The 22,827-nt window shown below is 45.1% G+C and overlaps 1 protein-coding gene across 2 annotated transcripts in view; it reads left to right on the top strand.

The window, feature by feature from the left end:
- PCNX2 (pecanex 2) overlaps window positions 1-22,827 on the top strand; it is a 338,376-nt gene that overhangs the window by 283,664 nt on the left and 31,885 nt on the right. For both annotated transcript variants that reach the window (XM_027530589.1, XM_027530588.1), the window contains 3 exons: window positions 545-798; window positions 10,155-10,388; window positions 12,328-12,440. In XM_027530589.1, the coding sequence (XP_027386390.1) occupies window positions 545-798; window positions 10,155-10,388; window positions 12,328-12,440 (601 nt within the window). The remainder of the gene's footprint in view (window positions 1-544; window positions 799-10,154; window positions 10,389-12,327; window positions 12,441-22,827) is intronic.

Here is a 22,827-nt window from a genome sequence, read left to right as displayed (position 1 = left end):
CGAAAGAGGTGGTGGGGACAGCCCCCCATAAAGTCAGAGGTGTAGATGGGAGCACAAAGTAGTAAAGCAGGCAGGCTCTGGTTATGGGGGTAGATGCTCGAGGATTTCCAGGGGGACTCCTGAGGCTCGCTCGATCCCGCCTTTGCGTATGTCGAGCCTCCTTCCTCATGACCCTTGCCACGGGCAGAGTGCCTCACTCTGGCCCCCAACATATAACCATCCTGCATTTTGGCATTAATGTCCATGGCTGTCATGAGAATGTGTCTGTTCTAAGACACACACATACACATACATAGACAAAAAAAAAAAACCCAACACAGGAGGAGATGAGAGTCAAAATAAATATGAATGAATAAATGAATTAATGATTATAAGATTGGTGACTTATTTGGGGGTACTTGCTTGAACTAAGAACTATACAAATCTTCTGATTTCCAGACTCTCTTTAGCATCTTCCTCTTAGTAAGGGAAAAGGGGAAATCCATTCTAAACAAAGATTATCCTATGACCTCCTGTAAACTTCCATCGTGTTTGTTACTGCCAGGAACCTACTGCCAGCAGAGGGAGGTGGAAGCCATCATGGAGGGTGATGAGGACGACAGGGGCTGCTGCTGCTGCAAACCCGGCCACCTGCCCCACCTCCTGTCCTGCAACGCAGCCTTTAACCTCCGCTGGCTCACCTGGGAGATCACACGGACCCAGTACATCCTGGAGGGCTACAGCATCATGGACAACAACGCAGCCACCATGCTGCAGGTTTTTGATCTCCGAAGGATCCTTATCAGATACTATATCAAGGTACTGCTCCGGGTCCCAAACACGTGTCTGAGTAGGAATGCTTGGCTGGCTCAAAAGACTCCTGGAGAGCTTTATAAAGAGCTTAAGAAGCTTCTTCTGAGCATCTGAAGCAGAGGCTTAGTTCAGTTTCAGGACTGCTGGTTTTGTGAAAAAGCCTCAGAGGTTTGGACTGGCCTGAGGTTTTGTGCCCCAAGTCAGTGCACCCCCACCTCCAGGCTGTGGACCAGTACCTCCTGTCAGATCAGTGGCGGGATTAGATTAGAAATAAAGTGCACAGGATGTGTAATGTACTTGAATCAACCCAAAGCCATGCCTCCTACCCCCAGTCCATGGAAAAATTAACTTCCACAAAACTGGTCCCTGGGGCCTAAAAGGTTGGGGACTGCTGTTCTAAGCCTGGAAACTGATAGGCAGTCTCTTTTCTTACCTAGATCTTTTTCTTCACTTTTTTTTAAAAATCATGGCTTTCCAAGTGGCTCAGTGGTAATGAATCTGCCTGCCAATGCAGGGGACGTGGGTTCTATCCCTGGGTCAGGAAGAGCCCCTGGAGAGGAGAATGGCAACACACTCCAGTATTCTTGCCTGGGAAATCCCATAGACAGAGGGGCCTGGTGGGCTACTGTCCATGTGGTCGCAAAAGAGTCGGACACGACTTATTGACTAAACCACAACAACAAAAGTCACATAATATAAAACACACTATTTTAATCATATTTGACTGTACAGTTTAGTGGCACTAAGTATATTCACATTACTGTGAAGCTCTCACCATCATCCATCTCCCGAATTTTTCACTTTCCTAAACTGAAACTCTTTACTTTTAACACAGCATGAGTCGTCAGTAATGATGGTGCTGATAAATGGAAACATGCTGGAAATATGACCAAACCTAAACTTTCATGAATTATAAGTATTAATTTAAAGGCTCTGCAAATTTCTACTTTTTAGAACCAGAATGAATTTTTTAAGCTCATGATAAAACTGCAAAAATAGCTAAATGATCCCATCAGGATTAGCTAGGGCAGCCTTTTCTCTTCACTCATGTGGGGACTAGCACATTTTTTTCAGTTGCTGGGTACCTGCATCTGTCCAACCTGTACTCAACATCAGAACAGGTCCTGGTTTGAAATATGTCTCCTGGAAGACAAATGTGAGACTTGACCAAGATGCAGAGTGATGATGTGGATGAAAGTATTTTCTAAAGGGTTAGGACAGGCAGAGGCAGTTGTGTCTGAGGATGTCTATGATGGCTTCTCTTCTGAGGGACTACTTTGCATGGTGCAAACCCTACATGGTCTTTAAAAGGGTCCACATCTTAGTGCCTTCAGAATGAAGAAGCTCATCATCTGAGACCCCAGACGCCCTGCGAGCTGAGGCTGAGACAAGCGGTCCAGCAGAAATAAGGAAATGCAAAATCAAAAGATTACACGGGTGCCTGAAGTTTGGGGAGTTTCCGTCAACTGCAAAGAAGGATGTTTAGAAACTGGGAGTAACTCCTGTGAGGAGCCTCAGCATCCACAGCAAAAATAGCTGCTTGATTGTTCAGGAAATAGAATTCAGACTGTGCAAGTCAGAAAGGCAAAGAACTCTTAATGATCACACCCCAAGGTGGTTGCAACAAGAGACATTGGGGAGACCCTGTTCTGTGGCAGAATATTTTAAACAGCGTGAGCGATTCATGCTAACCCTTTGTACATGTTGCTGCTAAGCTGCTAAGTCACTTCAGTCATGTCCGACTCTGTGTGACCCCATAGATGGCAGCCACCAGGCTCCCCCCTCCCTGGGATTCTCCAGGCAAGAACACTGGAGTGGGTTGCCATTTTCTTCTCCGATGCATGAAAGTGAAAAGGGAAAGTGAAGTTGCTCAGTCGTGTCCGACTTAGCAACCCCATGGACTGCAGCCTACCAGGCTCCTCCATCCATGGGATTTTCCAGGCAAAGTATGTTAGACAGATGTAAAACTTTACATCCAAACCTCATGCAAAATAATAAATGTCCAACCTCCCACAAATTGGGGAAGATTTGGGAAGTGAATCAGGAAGTTGTAATCTTTTGTGTCATGACTCCATGCGTTCCCCTGGCCATTGTATCTGAGGTCCAAGAAGGTTTTCATACAGAGTCAACTTTGGGCAACTCAGTCTATCAGCTGACATTAGACTTGGCAGTGGGTCGTGAAATCACTGTGACTCACACACATGTATTCCTCTCACACATAAACGAAGCTCTGCTCCAAGTTCTCAGGGACCCAGGTTTCTTCCGGCTCCCAGCTCCACCATTTTGAGTGTCAAGACAGGTTTCCCAGGTCATGCTAGTGGTAACAAACCTACCTGCCAAAGCAGGAGACACAGGTTCGATCCCTGGATTGGGAAGATCCCCTGGAGGAGGAAAGGGCAACCCACTTCAGTGTTCTTGCCTGGAAAATCCCATGGACAGAGGAGCCTGGTGGGCTACAACTCACAGGGTCACAAAGAATCGGACACAACTTAGCACACCCATGTCAAGGCTCAAATGGATGCAAGAAGGAACCCAGAAAGTGAAGGCCAAGGGTGTGCACCAGCTATTCCTTAAGAAGGTTCCTGAAAGTTGCCACAGAATACTGCTGCTGTGTCCCATTGGCCAGAATGTTGTATGCCAGCTTCAAGGGGGTCTGGAAAGGTGTTCTGGGCAGCCATGAACCCAGAGAGAACTTGTGTGTCATGGGGGAAGGAGAAAACTGATGTTAAATGGCAACCAGCTTTCTTTGACACCTTCCTCCAGAAGGATCTGGTATAGTTCCTATGTGGCAACAAGATGTGGTCATTGCAGGGGAGCTAGATCCAGGGGCTGACTACAGCCGTGCAAGGATCTGGGAGCTTAGTCTGAGCGGTAGCTAGAGGTCTAGAGGGGCCAGATTAATGAGCCCAGAGGCCACATGCCTCCTTGGTGCCTGTATCGCAGATCCTGTTCGTGACGCCAATTGTCTTGCTGTTCACACTGTTCGCTGAACTCAGGGTAGGCAAGGCTCAAGCTAAGAGGCTGGAAGAAGACGTGAGGAGCCATAGGAACTGCAGACACATTTATTCTCTCCTGGCTGGCACGGCAGCCACAGCACAGCCTCTCTCCTGGCTGACTTAGCAGCCGTAGCAGCTAACCACAACAGAACCATAACAGAACTGTAACGGAGCCATAGCATAAGCTCACATAAAATACCCATGATGTCACTCCAGTGTAGCCCCAGCGCAGCAGCAGCCAGTGCTTTCATGGTGAAGCCCACACAGGCGTGTCACACACAGGAGCCCATGACCAAGTGAGGAGCCCATGACCAAGCGAGTACCTCGTGACGCACATGCGCAGTGCTGCAAGTGAGCTCGGCTATTACATAGTCTTCATTTACAAAACGTGGGGTGAGAGAGCCTGAGCACGCCACCTTGGCTAATTTGCTCTCTCCCCACAGTGCCTCAAGAGGAGGGCAAGACAGAGGGGGCGATTCAAGATGGCAGAGTAGAAGGACCTTGGGCTCACCTCCTCTCATGAGCACACCAGGAAACACAACTCACTGCTGAACTGCGATCCATAAAAAAGACGGGGAGAATAGCGCAAGACTATTTGTCTGCCACCCAGAGCCATCTGCTGTGATTTCTGACTAGGCTTTGCACCCCACCCCTTTTCTTTGCCTGTGCACCCTCCCCTCCCCCAACCCTTGCATGGCTGCAGCCCAACACTCCTCCCTGTGCCCCCCCAGTACTCACAGTGTCTAGTCCAAACTGAGCTCACATGCCAGCTCCTCTTACAGTCTGCCTTGGGGCCCAGGCTGACATTCATCCCCACCTCCTCTGAAACCCTTTCCCCTTCCCTTCTGGTAACTCCATGAGCCCAGGAGACACACCCCTGCCTGCTCTGTGGATCCTCAGGCCTTCCTGTGATGACTTACCGCTGGAGGAGCCCATGGTTTTGGAATGAACAAAGACGGTTCCAGGTAATGTGGAATCCAGAGCCCTGGCCATCCAGTAGGGAGAGATGAGACCCACGTGTAGACAGGGGTCTGAGGGGTCTGCCCCGGGCATTGGTGGTGAGGATGGAGTCCAGGACTGAGCCTCATCTCTGTGAACCCAGCATATGTGCGTGTTCGATCACTCAGTCGTGTCCGACTCCTTGAGACACTGTGGACTGTAGCCCACCAAGCTCCTCAGTCCATGGGATTCTCCAGGCAAGTATACTGGAGTGGGTTGCCATGCCTTCCTCCAGGGCATCTTCTTGACCCAGGGATCGAACCCACATCTTCTGTGTCTCCTGCATTGCAGGCAGATTCTTTACCGCTGAGCCATCAGGGAAGCCCTGTGAACGTGGAGCTCCTCATAAACAGCCTCTCCGTGGACCAGACAGACCAGGCCCACATCATGGGGCCAGCAGGCCTCTGTGAGTGAGTGAGAGCAAAGGGCTGAGGAGCCCCATCTTGGTCCACCTGCTTGGCTTTTCCAGAAGCCTGGGGGCTCCATGCTAGGACCTGCCTTTTGATGTGTCTCTCCCTTCACAGTCCTCCTCTCCTAACTCCTGGAAATGTGGCTCCCAATTCCCTGTACATTTTCTAAAATGACAATTTGCAAACTGAAAAACAAATCCAAGATAATGTGCGAATGGTAGAGGGCTGAGGGAGGCCCCCAGCACCTGCTAGATAATAGTGGGCTTGTGGAGACAGTCCCTTGATTCTGTTTCATACATGCAAGCAGTGATGCTGACATGAGAGCTTTGGGCGGGCAGGAGAGGGGCACAGGGCATGGTTTATGACCTGGCAGGACAGCAGTCAGGGGCAGATTTGTAACCTCAGGCTCCCTCAGCTAGCCAGGCGATTGTCAATCGCCATGTCCTACCAGAAATTCCCATTCTGTGTGCCTGGGAAGTACCTATTTTTTAAAATACGTTCCCTAGGTGATTTATGGCAGAAAGCAAAGAGGAACTAAAGAGCCCCTTGATGAAAGTGAAAGAGGAGAGTGAAAAAGTTGGCTTAAAACTCAACATTCAAAAAACTAAGATTATGGCATTCAGTCCCATCACTTCATGGCAAATAGATGGGTTAACAATGGAAACAGTGACAGACTTTATTTTGGGGCACTCCAAAATCACTGCAGATTGTGACTGCAGCCATGAAATTAAAAGACACCTGCTTCATGGAAGAAAAGCTATGACCAACCTAGACAGCATACTAAAAAGCAGAGACATTCCTTTGCCGAAAATGGTCTGTATAGTCAAAGCTATGTTTTTTTCCTGTCATCATGTACGGATGTGAGATTTGGACCATAAAGAAAGCTGAGCTCTGAAGAATTGATGCTTTTGAACTATAGTGTTGGAGAAGACTCTTGAGAATCCCTTGGACTGCAAGGCTATCAAACCAATTAATCCTAAAGGAAATAAGTCCTGAACAGGACTGATGCTGGAAGGACTGATGCTGAAGCTGAAGCTCTAATACTTTGGTCACCTGATGTGAATAGCTGACTCATTAGAAAAGACCCTGATGCTGGGAAAGATTGAAGGCAAGAGTAGAAGGGGATGACAGAGGATGAGATGGTTGGATGGCATCACCAACTCGATTGACATGAGTCTGAGCAAGCTCTGGGAGATGGTGAAGGACAAGGATGCCTGGTATGCTGCAGTCCATGGGATTACTAAGAGTCAGACATGAATGAGCAACTGAACTGAACTGATGTGATTTGATATGCAACTACAGATGTTTGTGCTCAGTAGAAGAGATGTTTTGTAACTCTTGGTCAGCCCTCAGGAGACACTGAGATTGGTGGCAGGTGGAGCTCATACCAGTACCTCCTGGTAATCACATCAGCACCAAGAAAGCCTGTTCAGGTGAGACTTTCTCCAGACATCACCCTCGGTGCCTTCTTGCCCTTTGGGGATGGGCAGCTCAGAAACCGTGCTCACCTCCCTGGTACAGTTAGTTAAAGGAAATTTCAGAAGTGCTGAGTGGCTATTAGGACAGGAGAAGCAGCAGTTTAGGGTAAGAAACAAATGGCATACTTTCTTCTTTGACCTCGACTCCTCTGCAAACAAAATTGCCAGTTGCCTTTGTAGCCCTGAATTGGTTCAAGTTTCAAGGGTTTGGTTTCATTCTTTTTATTTTTCACTGGACAGGAAGAAAAACTTGGAATAATTCCTTTACACAAAAGGATTTTTTTTAATCTCCTAATAAACTGGGTCAGTTCTCCACCCCCCTCTATGAATATATTTGAAATCATTTCCTTCCTGATGACTGGAGGTTTTCCCAGGTGCCTCCTCCATCTCTCTTCCATTCATTAGTGTTTCAAACCCTCTTGACCAGCAAGAAATGAGATTTCTGCTGGAAAATGAGGGCCTGGTTTCTCGGCCACCATTGTTTCTGCCCAACTCTTAGAAAGGAGATGTGCTTATCCCCTGCCCTGCAGATGATAAGGCCAACATCAGCCCAACACCCCAGCATGTTGGACTGCCTGCCAGGTTCTCTTCCTGGGATGAACTGTCTGAGAGAATATGCTGATATACAATTAAAATGAGAAACCAGGAGGGTCCCTGCTGGAGGAACCAGATATCGCAAATTAATTCAGAGGTGTGTGTGTGTGTGTTAGTCACTCAGTCGTGACCGACTCTTTGTGACCCCAGGGACTACAGCCCGCCAGGCTCCTCTGTCCGTGGAATTCTCCTAGCAAGAATACTGGTGTGGGTAGTCATTCCCTTCTCCATGGGATCTTCCTGAGCCAAGGATGGAACCTGGGTCTCCTGCATTGCAGGCAGATTCTTTACCATCTGAACCACCAAGGAAGCCCTAATTCAGAGGAAGTCCTTGCTTTCAATTTGGATCAGTTTGTACGCCATCAATTCATGTCACCATCCTGACTTAGCTTTGCCTATTATGGGATCCGTTTCATCCCAATAGATTCTGAAGGATTTCACACTGTTCATTGACAGCATCTCTGCCTAAATAAAGGGAGCCGGAGTACAGTTTGCAGCCAGTTCAAGTAGTTCTGTTTTCCCACAGGGAAAGGACATGGTACTGTCTCCCCTCCCACATGGGAAAGCCCAGTGCTGGGAAGCCCACTCAGAAGCCAACACTGTAAGATTTTGCCAGAACTAGAGAAACGAGTTTGAATCCCTGGGATTCAAAGTCCTCATTAACTACTCTGACCTCATGGGTGAAGGGGTTATTTTCTTTCCTCCCTAGAAATGAATGAAAAGGTTAATGTTCCGCTTTCCATTTTTTTTGTTTGTTATTTCTCTCTGGTACACATGATTAGTACATATTGAGGGAAAACTAGACCAGATGTTTGCTCGTGCCAGATGTTTAGACAGACCAAATTTCTCTCTTCCCTTCATAATTGTCAGCTGAGAAGCCATGCCTTTGGTTACAGTCCGTTTCCTTTTTGGCTTGCAACTTTGGATGGAACACTTAGCAGCTTTAAGTGGTCCTGCCAGCTGGTGGGCAATAGGAAACCCTCCAGATTCTTGATTCATGTATTTGAATATCAGATGTGTACTCTGGTGACCATGGGAGGCTTGGCTGTCTCCTACCTCCTGATCCCCTGCTCCAAACCTCTCCTGGGCTCTGCTCCCCAACCTGAGCCTGAAGCTTGCTGGGTAGGTAAGTCAGAGATGCCAAAGATATGATGAGGATGTGATTTTTGCACACATCCCATGCGCCAGGCCAAGTGCTAAGTGCTTCAGATGCATCATCTCATTTTAAACCTCAAAACAGTGATGAAAAGTGGCCATGATTAAGCACGTCTTTCTTTTGCATGTCTGCTTTCAGCTTCCCCTGGCCTCTTCCTCATTTCCTTTCTCCTTCCCTCCTTCTCTCCCTCCTTCCTTCCATTGAAGGGGTTTTCTAAGGCCAGCAGGGTTGCAGAGGTCAGGGAAACGTGTGAACTCCACTTACTCTCTGCAGACTTCGTGTTTCTTGCTTCCTCAATTGGGGGTCAGGTGGATGATGGAGCCTAATAGAGATCGTGCCCCAAAGAAGGAGAGAGGACCACACACCATGAGCCACAGATGAAACTTCTGCAATGAGTGGGCTGCCCTCAGTCCTAACAGCAGAGAGAAGCTGAGTCAGGCATCTGCTGTGGTTTTGCTCAAATCCAGAGACCACGTGTGTCTGTCCACACAGCTGTTCAACCCCCTGCAGTAACCTGAAATCAGACACCTCGGCAACCTCCAACCTCGGCACTGTGGGTTTCACGTCCCAACCAAAGAGAAGAAGAGGAGGAGAGCTGGGGGGCTAGGAAAGGCCCCTCACCTCCATAGATTCCCGTTGCCTAAGCCCTGTTCATGTCCACCCCATGTGTGTTACTTTCTGTCTTCTCGTCTGGTAAGAATGCCTTTGATAATCAGACGAGTCCATCAATGAAATGTTTGATTTTATAGGAGCTCTAATCACTGCCTCCTTGCATAGAAGGCTGCCCCTCCCCCTCCTCATCACTCTCAATTCGCAGATAGGATGCTAACTGTGTTCCCTGGTCCGTCTTAGCCCCAGTGACACCAGCCATGTGCCTCTTCCTGTGATAATGAAGGAAAAGTGAAGTTGGCAAGGACTCATCCACAGATACTCCTGTCTATTCCCGACATGCCCATAGCGGACTTAGGTTGTGTTTTTCTCTGTCATATGTTTACTTCTCCAGGCTGGATGCTAGCCTTCTTGAATGACGAACTCATTCGAAAACTACAAGATGGCTTTCAAAAAATCTGTAGCTCAGAATCATAAAGCTGAGGGTGGTATTTTCCCCAGTTGGACTCGTAAGTGGAGTGTCTGATGGAAGAGGAGACTTGGGGTTATTTTTGAAGACATCTCAGATGTCCACTGTCTGGGTACCCAGGATTACGTTGTGCATGCGTGTGTGTGTGTGTGTGTGTGTGTGTGTGTGTGTGAGTGTGTGTGTCTGAACAACTGTACATCATAAGTACTTTCCATAAGAACCATGTTGCTTTAGCTCATGACACACTCTTGGTCTGAGGCCCTGGACGAGGACCTACCCTGATTTCTTCCAGCAGCATCAGCCCAGCCAGGCCTCCAGGAAACCCAGAGGAACCACAGTGCTTTTGTTTGCATTTCTCAGAAAGGATGGCGCTTTCCCTGACTGCCATTCTTTCTTACCGCTGAGATCCCGTTCTAGCTAGCATTGAGATTCCGCTAGCATTCTGCTCTTCTCACTTCCCTCTTCCCTCCAGTGACCAAGAGGGAGCATTTTAGAATGGCTCCAGTGGGTGCATTAAACCTAGCAGGAAATACAAATGATACCGCACATGGGGATTTCACGTGTCATTCGTCCCTGACAGTGATTTACTTTAGGAGATGAAATTTTAAGTCTTTCAGGCTTTGGGCTCAAAACCTTTCTTTCTCTCGGCAGAGTATAATATACTATATGGTGACATCCCCCAAACTGTTCTCCTGGATCAAAAACGAATCACTTCTGAAGACCCTGCAGCCCTTTGCCAAGTGGCATTACATTGAGCGTGACCTTGCAATGTTCAACATGAACATTGATGATGACTACGTCCCATGTCTCCAGGGAATCACGCGAGCCAGCTACTGCAACGTTTATCTGGAGTGGATTCAATACTGTGCCCAGAAAAGGCAAGAGGTAGGTAAGGGAGGTGGGGCTGGAGGACTTGAATGTAAGTTAAGAAACAAGGAGCCTTGTAAAGACCGTCTCTTTCTTATACTCTGTGTGTGTGAGTCACTCAATTGTGTCCGACTCTTTGCAACCCCATGGACTATAGCCTGCCAGGCCCCTTTATCCATGGGATCCTCCAAGCGAAAATACTGGAGTGGATAGCCATTTCCTTCTCCAGGGGATCTTCCCAACCCAGGGATCCCAAACCCAGGTCTCTTGCATTGCTGGCAGATTCTTTACCATCTGAGCCACCAAGGAAGCCCTGGTAGACTATAACGAAATAGAGCAGAGAAAGGACACCAGTATTTGAACAAATGTTTATTTAGCAGTTAAACAAAATGAAATGGAAAAATTCATATATCATGTCTCCAAGAAAGGCACCTTGAAAGTACATTTTCCTTTCTACTGTGCTCAGAGTTGGTACAGTGTTAAGCCTCGATCATGGCTTTAAAACTCTGGACACTTCTTTGTTTAGAGTTTCTTTTTGAGATTTCTGAACAGAGTATATATGGGCTGAAATGCAGAGGATTTACTAAACCTAGTGAATTGCAGACAAGCCCATTCTGTTTAGCAATCAGGTTGGTCCAAGCTCCTTTAGTAGTTTTGTCTGTATGTCTGTGCACTGTTGCTCACATGCTGAGGATGCTTCCGAAGATGAATACAGCCTTTTAGAAATGAAAGCAAGGAAAATGACATCTTATAAAAGGAAGACAAGGAAGCAGGCAGGAGCAGAAAGGGGAGAGAGGCCAGTGGAAGGAGTTTGTTATCTCTGCTTCTCAGGATTTGGAAAGCTTCTCATGATGTGTTGTTGAAGGAGATGGTAGATCCAAGTTGAAAACTGCCTTCTCAGCAGCTGAGGAAGTGTGCTATGTGAACTGGTAAGCCAAATTAGGACACTAGCCCAGGTCCTTGGCCTTTCATGAGTGATTGAAAGCAGGTGGGAGAGAGTCGGTGGCAGAGTCGGTCCTCCAGACGCAGCCGGGAGAATGTGTGCTGAGATTTTAACCCATGCAGAGCCTCCACTGGTGGCTGAAATAGTAAAGAGTCTATTGCTGATCCTGGCTAACCCCACAGTGAGGGCACTCTTCTTTCCTCAGCTAGCTCATAAAAATGAAATTATCTTGCTTGCTTGCAAAAGATATTTTAACTTTTAAGTTCCTTCTGCATCTTCCCCTGCTCCTCTTCTTAAGCTTGGATGAACCACTTCATTTAATTGTTGATTGTGGACTTATGGTCAGTTCAGTGGGCTCCTCATTATAGAGGGAACAGAAAACCCTCATTTGCACTTGATTCCTATACTTCTATTTCTGCTGATGCACCTGTCACCCTGCATTGGACAGGGTTAAGGTGGGCATTGGATAAGGTTAAGGTGGGCCTTGGACAAGATGCAAATTCATTTGGTGGCTCAGACAGTAAAGAATCTGCTTGCAATGCAGGGGACATGGGTTTGATCCCTCGGTCAGGAAGATCCCCTGTAGAAGGGAATGGCCAACTCCTCCAATATTCTTGCCTGGAGAATCCCATGCCTAGAGAAGCCTGGTGGGCTACAGTAGATGGGGTCACGAAGAGTCAGACATGACTGAGTGACTTTTACTTTCATTTGATTGCGAGCTCTGACCATCTTCCTGATCCAAGGTGGCGTATTCACAATTCCAGGAAACTAGGCTGTCAAGCCACATGTTAGCCCCTTTATTTCCCTAAAGTAACTTCCCCATTTAAATTTGTTTTTGTGTCCAAGCTCCAGAGAAACTGCCTCAGGAAGCAGAGTTTACCATCCTTTGGGTCACTGTGGGGGGACCCAGGTGATCATGGTGGCTGCCTCGTGGAAAACCTCTGCATGTGTGGTTCTGTGTAAGTGCATGCCGGACCCCACATGAAAGCTGAATGAACGTCTTTGCTCTTCCAGCCCTCGAAGCCCCTAGAAAGTGACGAGGACTCTCCTCTGGTGACTCTGTCCTTCGCGCTCTGCATCCTGGGGAGGAGAGCTCTGGGCACCGCGGCTCACAACATGGCCCTCAGGTACCCGGGGAGACAGTTGGCACAGACACCAGTTGGCATTTTATGTGCTGGACAGACTTTTGTCCATCATTTCCTTTAAAGTTGGACTGCCTCAACTTCTTCCAGAGCATTCTCTCTCTAATAAATCATGTTGGACCTGTGAGAAGACTTTTTGATCATGGTGATCTTTTAGGGAATTAAATGTGGAAATGGTATTAATAAGGAACAGTCAAAACCCTGGAATTCTAAGCATAGGACCTTCTATGTTACAAGAATCTTTGCAAATTTTGGGGGGAGATTAAATGAAATCATGCATATGTCAACTGAAAAATCAGTCATAACCTGAAAGTAGCAAATGTTTTATTTGGTGGGAATGTTTAGGACACTGGGCCCAGGGGATGGCATCTCAGCAGCCCTGAGAAGCTGCTCTGAGGAGGCAGAAGAGGGAGTCAGGCTTTATACAAGTTGGCAACAAAGGGGGCCGGTAGCCTGAACATCAAAGATTATTGTTAAGTAAGGAAAACCAGATATCATATTAAGGAATTTAGTGCTCTTCTATGTACGGGAAGATGCAAGAGTCTGGGATTATTAAAGTCATTTCTTTCATATGCATCTCAGCTGTCTGGGGCCAGCATCCTGCATTTTTATAGAGGTATTTTACAGAGGTATTCTTCTCTTGCTTGAATTCCCTTTAGGGCTCACCAGCTCACACTTGGGTGCAGGCGTGCTAAGTCGCTTCAGTTGTGTCTGACTCTTTGTGAGCCCATGGACTGTAGCCCACCAGGCTCCTCTGTCCATGGGATTCTCCAGGCAAGAATACTAGAGTGAGGTGCCATGCTCTCCTCCTGAAGGAGGGAATCTTCCCAACCCAGGAATCAAACCTGTGTCTCTTACGTCTCCTGCATTGGCAGGTGAATTCTTTACCACCAGCCCCGCGAGGGCTGTAACTGCTGATGACTGTGACTTTCTCAAGTTCCGCATGTAGGAAGTGGTGCTGCTTGTCAGCATGGCTCAGAAATTCATATTTGGAGGGCTGGAATTGTGGATAGCTATGACATTTCTTGCACACCAGTATGGCAGGAGATACTCCATTTCATATGTATGAAGTGCCTATGATATTCAGCAGAATTAATGTTCAAAAAAATGTTAGTTCTCCACCCATTTTTTTTTCCAGAAAAGGAAATGCTTACTTCTGTGCTTTAGTCCAGAGCCTACTCTGCCCTGACTCTGTGGGGCTTTGATGACTGGATGTTGCTTCTCCTGTTTTTTCAAACTCTCTTTCTGCTGGATCTTGCCCCATTGCATGTTAGTAGCCCAGGTTTCTCTTCTTAAACAACAAAACTATTTTGAGTTTAATTTTCAGTTCTCTCCTGGCTGGTTTACCCTCCTTCACCCTCTACCCCTCAGGTCTTGCCTTCACAAACAAGCCCTTGAACTTGAATCACAAATGAAGTTGTACTCATTGCGCGCCGCACCCCCCCCCCCACCCCCCATTTCCTTCTCCAGGGAAACAGCTCTTGTGAATTTCATCAGTCACCTTCTCATCATCCCAGTCAGTGGCCATTTCACAGACTGCCCCTTTGGTATTTAGCACTGTGGGCTAGATGTTCTGGATTCTCCCTGTCCATTAAAGGCATCTTGATTGGTGCACACTAGTCTCCCAGGGTCTTATAAATATCCTGATGCCCGAGCCCTACCACAGGGCAGAGCCATCATGTCAGGACCCCTGCAGGTGGACTACTCAACAGGACATTTTATTGTCTCCTGGGAGCATCAGCATGCAGCCAAAGCTGAGAATCATGCAGATCCAGGGAGCTTAAAAAGAAAGCGCTCTTCTATGTAATGGTTTCTCCTTTACTTGGGCTTTCTTCAAGATTTCTGAGTTGTATTGCTGAACCTGTGTTCTGCAAAGGGGTCCTTTTGATACTCTACTTGAGTGCATTCAGGGGTTATTAGGTACGACAAGCTTCTTAAGGGCAAAATCCACTTACGTGCTTGGTTAACAATCCTCACAAGGAGGGGCCATTGGATAAACAATTCTGAGGGGACTTCGGAATGCCCTTCCCGCAGCGGGTAGCTGAGTCATCCCCAGTGGCGAGTCATGGGCAGATGTCATCCCAGACGTGAGTGCAGTGGTAAGGGGTGAAGTGGTGTGGCTGGCAAGCCCTTACCCTTCTCTGGAGAGGAAAAGGTGAGAACTGAGGCTGTTAGGATTCAAGACAACTAGTCTTTCAGCACCCACACCTCAGAATTTTACGGATTTCTTCATAGTGGAGAAGTGCTCACTGATTATTGTGTTGGCCTGTTCTAGAAAATACTCTGGGGGAGAACTGGCCTGCTTCTACCCCCTCTCTTCCCTCCTACCTGACAGCCTCCTACTGTGTGCTGTGCTAAGTTGCTTCCATCATATCCAGCCCTATGAACTGTAGCCCAAGAGGCTCCTCTGTCCATGGGATTCTCCAGGCAAGAACTCTGGGGTGGGTTGCCATGCCCTCCTCCAGGGGATCTTCCTGACCCAGGGATGGAACTCACATCTCTTATGCATCCTGCACTGGCAGGTGGGTTCTTTACCACTAGCTCCACCTGGGGAGCCTCATACTGCTGCTGCTGCTGCTGCTAAGTCGCTTCAGTCGTGTCCGACTCTGTGCGACCCCGTAGACGGCAGCCCACTAGGCTCCTCTGTCCCTGGGATTCTCCAGGCAAGAATACTGGAGTGGGTTGCCATTTCTCATACTAGATGCAGGCAATTCCCTTTGTGGTCATCTGGGACTGAATTCAAAGATTGAGAGTCTATCAGAAGGCCCCTTCGTGAGCTTTGTAAAACAACCTACTATAAATATTGTAAATAGGAAGTACTCTTCAAGAAGGGCTTCAGAAGATTCAAGGCTCTATATCATAAAATGAGTCTTCATACATTCATAGCACCCAAGCATCATTTTTTGGATCGATGGAAGTGGCGGATTCATTTTGATATTTGGCAAAACTAATACAATTATGTAAAGTTTAAAAATAAAATAAAATTTAAAAAAAGAAAGATATGACTTTCCATTATAATCCTCAACAAATTATTTGATGATGATTAAAAAATAAATAAATAAAATTTTCTTTACAAATTGCAAATAAAACGCTTCAGCGATTTCACTTTTTCCATTCCCATCCAACGTATTTTCACTTCTTTGATCTTGTTTGTGTGGCTTGTTCCAATATTTCTGATCCAGGTGTTTCTTGCTTGGTCTGCTTTATTTATTTTTTCCTTGATTGAGCACCATGCCTAGCAGCTGCTTTGTCAACCTTGTTTTGTTGGAATTTTTCTTTGTTTCAAAAAGCTTCTCATACTCCATGTCAGCTCTGCTTGTTCCAAACACAGTGATGAGATAAGTCTGGGAGTAATACTTTTGGTATTCTAGGGAAAGATTTGATTATCTGAGGCCGATTCACTCCACTGAGCGGTCCCATACTGTAATAAAATCCTACAATGCATTTTCATTTCGGTCCTTGACGTACTAAGGATATATGTTAGACGCTGCCCTGGGCTGGGGGTTGGAGTCTAAGTCCACGAGGTTCTGATGTATGTGGAGGTATTGTGGGGGCCGGGGAGGGGCACAGAATGAGCGGGAGCTTGGAGCAGGGTCCCCACCTCAACTCCAACCAAACAGCCATGCTCTACTTTTCCCTGAGCTAGAGTTCATTCAAGAAATGGTTTTGCTTGAGAAAAATGGTTTCAGAGCTCAAAAATTTTTTTAAACATAAATTTCTATGGATATAGTCAAACTGCTTTCCAAAACTGCCCCAATTTCTATCCTCACCATGAATATTTTGCCATAACTTAAATAGTTAATCTTTTTTAATTTGTCTAGCCTAATGGGTAAAAAAAAAAATCATCTCATTCTTATCTGAATTTGCATGTCCATAATTAATAACAAAGGTAAGACTCTTTTTAAGGATTTATTGGTCATTTTTTTTCTGTGAAGTGCCTGCCCATGTGTACGTTCTATCCACTTCTGTGAGGTCGTTATTGTTGTTCAGCCCCAAGTCGTGTCTGACTCTGTGACCCCCGTGGACTGAAGCATGCCGGGTCTCCCTGTCCCTCACCATCTCCCAGAGTTTGCCCAAGTTCATGTCCATTGAATCGGTGATGCCGTCCAACCATCTCATCCTATGTTGCCCTCTTCTCCTGCCTTCAGATCTTCCCCAGCGTCAGGGCCTTTTCCAATGAGTCAGCTCTTTGCATCAGGTGGCCAAAGAATTGGAGCTTCAGCTTCAGCATCCGTCCTTTCAACGAGTATTCTAGGTTGATTTTCTTTAAGATTGGCTGGTTTGATCTCTGAGCTGTCCAAAGGACTCTCAAGAGTCTTCTCCAGCACCACAGTTCAAAAGCATCAATTCTTTGGCGCTCAGCCTCCTGTATGGTCCAACTCTCACATCTGTTCATGACTACTGGAAAATCCACAGCCTTGCCTGTATGGACTTTGTCGGCAAAGTGATGTCTTTGCTTTTTAACACCCTGTTTAGGTTTGTCATAGCTTTCCTGCCAAGAAACAATCGTTTTCTAATTTCACAGCTGCAGTCACTATCTGCAGTGATTTTAGAGCCCAAGAAGAGGAAATCGGTCACTACTTCCACCTTTTCCCTTTCTATTTGTCAGAAGTGATGGGACTGGATGCCATGATCTTAGTTTTTTAAATATTGAGTTTTAAGCTGGTTTTTTCACTCTCCTCTTTCACCCTCATCAAAAGGCTCTTTAATTTCTATGAGGTACTTGCTGGTTTTTAGAAGCTATTCTCATATTAAGATATTAATATGTGTTAAATGTTTTCTGTCAAGGTGCTCTTGTCTTTATGGTGGGGCTGCTATGCCTCATTTTCTTCTCAGGTGACATTTATTTTATTTTAAAGTATTTATTTATGTATTTATTTAGCAGTGCTGGGTCTTAGTTGGAGCATGCAGGATCTAGTTTCATAACCAGGGATCAAACCCAGGCCCCCTGTGTGGGGAGTGCAGAGTCTTAACCACCTGACCACCAGGGACATCCCTTCTCAGGTGAAATTAGACCTCACATTTTATAAAAACCTCAGCTGGAATTTTGATTTAGATTGTATTACATTTACAGATTAGCTTAAGAAGTAAATGGACATTAGTCAATAATATACTGTCTCTAGAATCATTCAGTTTTTTAAATGTCTCTCAGTAGCAGTTTATCATTTTATGGAGATTTGTAATACTTAGAAGATTTGACCCTAAATATTTTATAGTTTTATTGTGACCATGAATAGACTCCTTTTGTCCCTATCACATTTTCTAATGGCTATTGCTGGTTTACAGGAAAGTTATTTCTTTTTTCATATTGGTCTCATTCTGGGCACCTCTCACTGAACTCTGTTATAAGCCTCTTATTTCCGTGGCACTTTCCTGATGGTCCAGTGGTTAAGACACCGCCTTAAAATTCAGAGGGTGCAGATTCCACCCCTGGTTGGAGAACTAAGATCCTACATACTTCACAGCCGAAAGACCAGAACATGAAACAGAAGCAATATTGTAATAAAGTCAATAAAAATTTTAAAAATGAACCACATTTTAAAAATCTTTAAAAAATATTATTTATATTAATCCTATTTGATTTTCTGCTGGAAAGACATATCTGCAAATAATGACAGTTTTGCTTTTTCTTTTCCGATAGACATAACGCGATTCTTGTTACACTGGCTATGACCTCCAAGTGGAGGTGGGCATCTGTGTTAGTTTCCAATTGCTGCTGTAACAACTTACCACACATTAGGTGGCTTACAGCAACATAAACTGGTGATCTTACAGTTCTGGAGGTTGAAAGTGCAAAACAGGTGTCACTAGGCTAAAACCCAGGTGTCAGCAGAGCTTCGTGCCTTCTGGAGGCTCTGCGGGAAGAATCCGTCCCCTGCTCAACAGGCTGCCTACATCCTTACCACGCCTTCCTCCATCTTCCCAGCCATCTGTGTAGCATTTTCCAGTCTCTCTCTCCAGCAAACTCTGTCTCACCTATGTCTCCCTTTTACATATGAGGATCCTTACGATTATGATTATCTGGGTCCTCGCAGATAATCCAGGAAAATCTCCCCCTTTAAATTAAAGTGCTCAATTTAATCATATCTGGAAAATTCCTTGTGCCCTGTAAGATAACATATCCACAGGTTCCAGAGAGTAGGACATGGACATGTTTGAGGGGCCATTGTTCTGTTCAGCGCAGCATCCTCACATTAATCCAGACATTCATGGGCATAAATGTCAAATTTTAGCATTAAAAACTAAGCTTTGTTTTAGGCTTCTATTAGACAGTTTTTATCAGGTTAGGAATTTCTGTCTCTTCCTCAATTGCTAAGACTTTTTATCAGGAAAGGATGATGAATTCTTTGAAAGTTTGAGGGCTTACATTCAGATGAAATTATTCTTCTTAAATCTATCAGGTGGGCCAAAAAGTTTATTCAGATTTAAGTACCAAGACACGTTTTTCATTTTCACCAAGAGCTTTATTGAACAATATATTCACTAACTGCGCAAACGTTTTAGCCAAACTAATATTAATGTAATTGGTAATATTAACAAATTTCTTCATTAAAACATCCTTATAATTCTGAGATAAGCTCTGATTAGTCATGATGCATTGTTTTATGCAACGATGAATTCACTTTGCTAATATTTCATTCAGTATAGCTTTATTATATATTCAAAGTAGGAGTGTCTCATGATCTGTGTGTGTGTGTGTGCACGTACTTTATCCTCATACAATTTTAACTCAGGAGTATACTCTTACGTGTACTCTCCGAGACCAAACAAACAATATCATTCCCACATATTTAATGTTAAGGAGTAAAAGATGATTTTTGAACACTGATTCCCTAGGTAAGTCTTACACAGCAGCCTAGCAGCAGTCACAAGCTCTGCTCATTTGATGGGTTTCTGGGGGACATATTTTAACTTCACAACAGTGACATAGCTTTGACAGGCTATCCTCAAGGAATAAAAGCATGTACATGCAAAGTTAGAGAGAAAGTGTAAGTTGAGAATCAGCTTAAACCAAATGCAAGTGAGCAAAAGAGTACAAGTATATAAAATGTCTTCAAGTAAAATATCCATATGTTTAGGGAAATAGAATGAGTTAATAAGGATGTGACAACCAAAAGCTGATAATGGTTTTAATTTGGAGTTTGGGGCCTTTCTCCTTTGTAGAACTGTGTCTCCTACTGAATAAAAGCATACATATATAAAGGCATGTTTTAGGAGGAAGTCAAAATAGTTTCAGTGACCCCAGGGGCGAAAAGACAGCTTGGTGACTGCCTTCCAGTAAATCAGAGGGGATGAGTAGATCCTGGTTGATGTCTGTTTATAGAGATAACAGTGACAAGGTGGCTGTACTTTACAGCAGCATCATGTTTGCTTGAAGAAGAAAGTTTATTGGCTCTTGGAATACACAGGCTTCTAAGAGGATAGAGGGCAGGAGGAGAAGGGGGCAGCAGAGGATGTGATGGTTGGATGGCATCATCGACTCAGTGGACATGAGTTTAAGCTAACTCCAGGAAGCAGTGAAGGACAGGGAAACCTGCTGTGCTGCAGTCCATGGGGTCACAAAGAGTTGGACATGGCTGAGCAACTGGACATCAACAGAGGATAGAACATGTCAAGATAAATGTGAGCTTGAAAAATGACAGAGAAATAATGATGATGTTCTGTGCTAGAGGGTGAGAGCCCTGAAAGATGACCTTGTGGCAAGAGGTCACTGTCACAGTCTGAGGTCACATCAACCATATCCCCACCCCTCCCACCCAGAGTGGACTGAGGAAAGCAGTGTTATTCAGGAATCCTATACATCATCTTAGTTTCCTTTCTCCATCTTCTACTGGATATGAGTCCCCACATTAGGGCCAGATGTCATACTAGATCATCTTGCAGATAAGACTGAGGTTTATCTGACAGACTGGGGTTCAGTTCAGTTCAGTCACTCAGTCATGTCCAACTCTTTGTGACCCCATGGATTGCACCACGCCAGGCTTCCCCGTCCATCACCAACTCAACTCAGAGTGTACTCAAACTCATATCCATTGAGTTGGTGATGCCATCCAACCATCTCATCCTCTGTCGTCCCCTTCTCCTCCTGCCTTCAATCTTTCCCAGCATCAGGGTCTTTTCAATGTGTCAGTTCTTCGCATCAGGTGGCCAAGGTATTGCAGTTTCAGCTTCAGCATCAGAGCTTCCAATGAATATTCAGCACTGATTTCCTTTAGGATGGACTGGTTGGACCTCCTTTCAGTCCAAGTGACTCTCAAGAGTCTTCTCCAACACCACAGTTCAAAAGCATTGATTCATGGGGCATTCAGCTTTCTTTATAGTCCAACTCTCACATCCATACATGACAACTGGAAAAACCATAGCTTTGACTAGATGGACCTTTGTTGGCAAAGTAATATCTCTGCTTTTGAATATGCTGTCTAGGTTGGTTATAACTTTTCTTCCAAAGAGCAAACATCTTTTAATTTTATGGCAGCAGTCACCATCTGCAGTGATGTTGGAGCTCGAAAAAATAAAGTCTGTCATTGTTTCCATTGTTTCTCCATCTATTTGCCATGAAGTCATGGGACCAGATGCCATGATCTTAGTTTTCTGAACATTGAGTTTTAAGCCAACTTTTTCACTCTCCTCTTTCACTTTCATCAAGAAGCTCTTTAGTTCTTCTTCACTTTCTGCCATAAGGGTGGTGTCATCTGCATATCTGAGGTAATTGATATTTCTCCTGGCAGTCTTGATTCCAGCTTGTGCTTCATCCAGTCCAGCATTTCTCATTATGTATCCTGCATAGAAGTTAAATAAGCAGGGTGACAGTATACAGCCTTGACATACTCTTTTCCCAATTTGGAACCAGTCTGTTGTTCCATTTTCAGTTCTAACTGTTGCTTCTTGACCTGCGTACAGATTTCTCAGGAGGCAGGTCAGGTGGTCTGGTATTCCAATCTTTTCAAGAATTTTCCACAGTTAGTGGTGATCCACACAATCAAAGGCTTTGGGATAGTCAGTAAAGCAAAAGTAGATGTTTTTCAGGAACTCTCTTGCTTTTTGATGATCCAATGGATGTTATCAATTTGATCTCTGGTTCCTCTGACTTTTCTAAATCCAGCTTGAACATCTGGAAGTTCATGGTTCATGTACTGTTGAAGCCTGGCTTGGAGAATTTGGAGCATTACTTTGCTAGCATGTGAGATGAGTGCAATTGTGTGGTAGTTTGAGTATTCTTTGGCATTGTCTTTCTTAGGGATTGGAATGAAAACTGACCTTTTCCAGTCCTGTGGTCATTGCTGAGTTTTCCAAATTTGCTGGCATATTGAGTGTGGCAATTTCACAGCATCATCTTTCAGGATTTGAAATAGCTCAACTGGAATTCCATCACCTCTACTAGCTTTGTTCGTAGTGATGCTTCCTAAGGCCCTGTTGACTTTGTGTTTCAGGATGTCTGGCTCTAGGTAAGTGATCACACCATCGTGATTATCTATGTCGTGAAGATGTTTTTTGTATAGTTCTTCTGTGTATTCTTGCCACCTCTTTTCTTAATATCTTCGGCTTCTGTTAGGTCCATACTATTTCTGTCCTTTATTGTGCCCATCTTTGCATAAAGTGTTCCCTGGGTATCTCTAATTTTCTTGAAGACATATCTAGTCTTTCCCATTCCATTGTTTTCCTCCATTTCTTTGCATTGATTTCTGAGGAAGGCTTTCTTATCTCTCCTTGCTATTCTTTGGAACTCTGCCTTCAAATGGGTATATCTTTCCTTTTCTCCTTTGCCTTTCACTTCTCTTCTTTTCACAGCTATTTGTAAGGCCTCCTCAGGGAACCATTTTGCCTTTTTGCATTTCTTTTTCTTGGGTATAGTCTGATCACTGCCTCCTATACAATGTCATGAATCTCCGTCTATAGTTCTTCAGGCACTCTGTCTATCAGATCTAGTCCCTTGAATCTATTTGTCACTTCTGCTATATAATTGTAAGGGATTTGATTTAGGTCATACCTGAATGGTCTAGTGGTTTCCCCTACTTTCTTCAATTTAAGTCTGAATTTGGCAATAAGGAGTTCATGCTCTGAGCCACAGTCAGCTCCCAGTCTTGTTTCTGCTGACTGTATAGGGCTTCTCTGTCTTTGGCTGCAAAAATATAATCAATCTGACTTTGGTATTGAGCATCTGGTGATGTCCATGTGTAGAGTCTTCTCTTGTGTTGTTGGAAAAGGGTGTTTGCTATGATCAGTGCACTCTCTTGGCAAAACTCTATTAGCCTTTGCCCTGCTTCATTTTGTACTCCAAGGACAAATTTGCCTGTTGCTCCAGGTGTTTCTTGACTTTCTACTTTTGCATTCTAGTCCCATATAATGAAAAGGACATCTTTTTTGGGTGTTA

This window comes from Bos indicus x Bos taurus, chromosome 28 (genome assembly GCF_003369695.1).
Source record: "Bos indicus x Bos taurus breed Angus x Brahman F1 hybrid chromosome 28, Bos_hybrid_MaternalHap_v2.0, whole genome shotgun sequence".
Lineage (NCBI taxonomy): Eukaryota > Metazoa > Chordata > Mammalia > Artiodactyla > Bovidae > Bos > Bos indicus x Bos taurus.
Note: the sequence above shows the minus strand (reverse complement) of the source record. Positions and strands in the feature narration are given on the sequence as shown.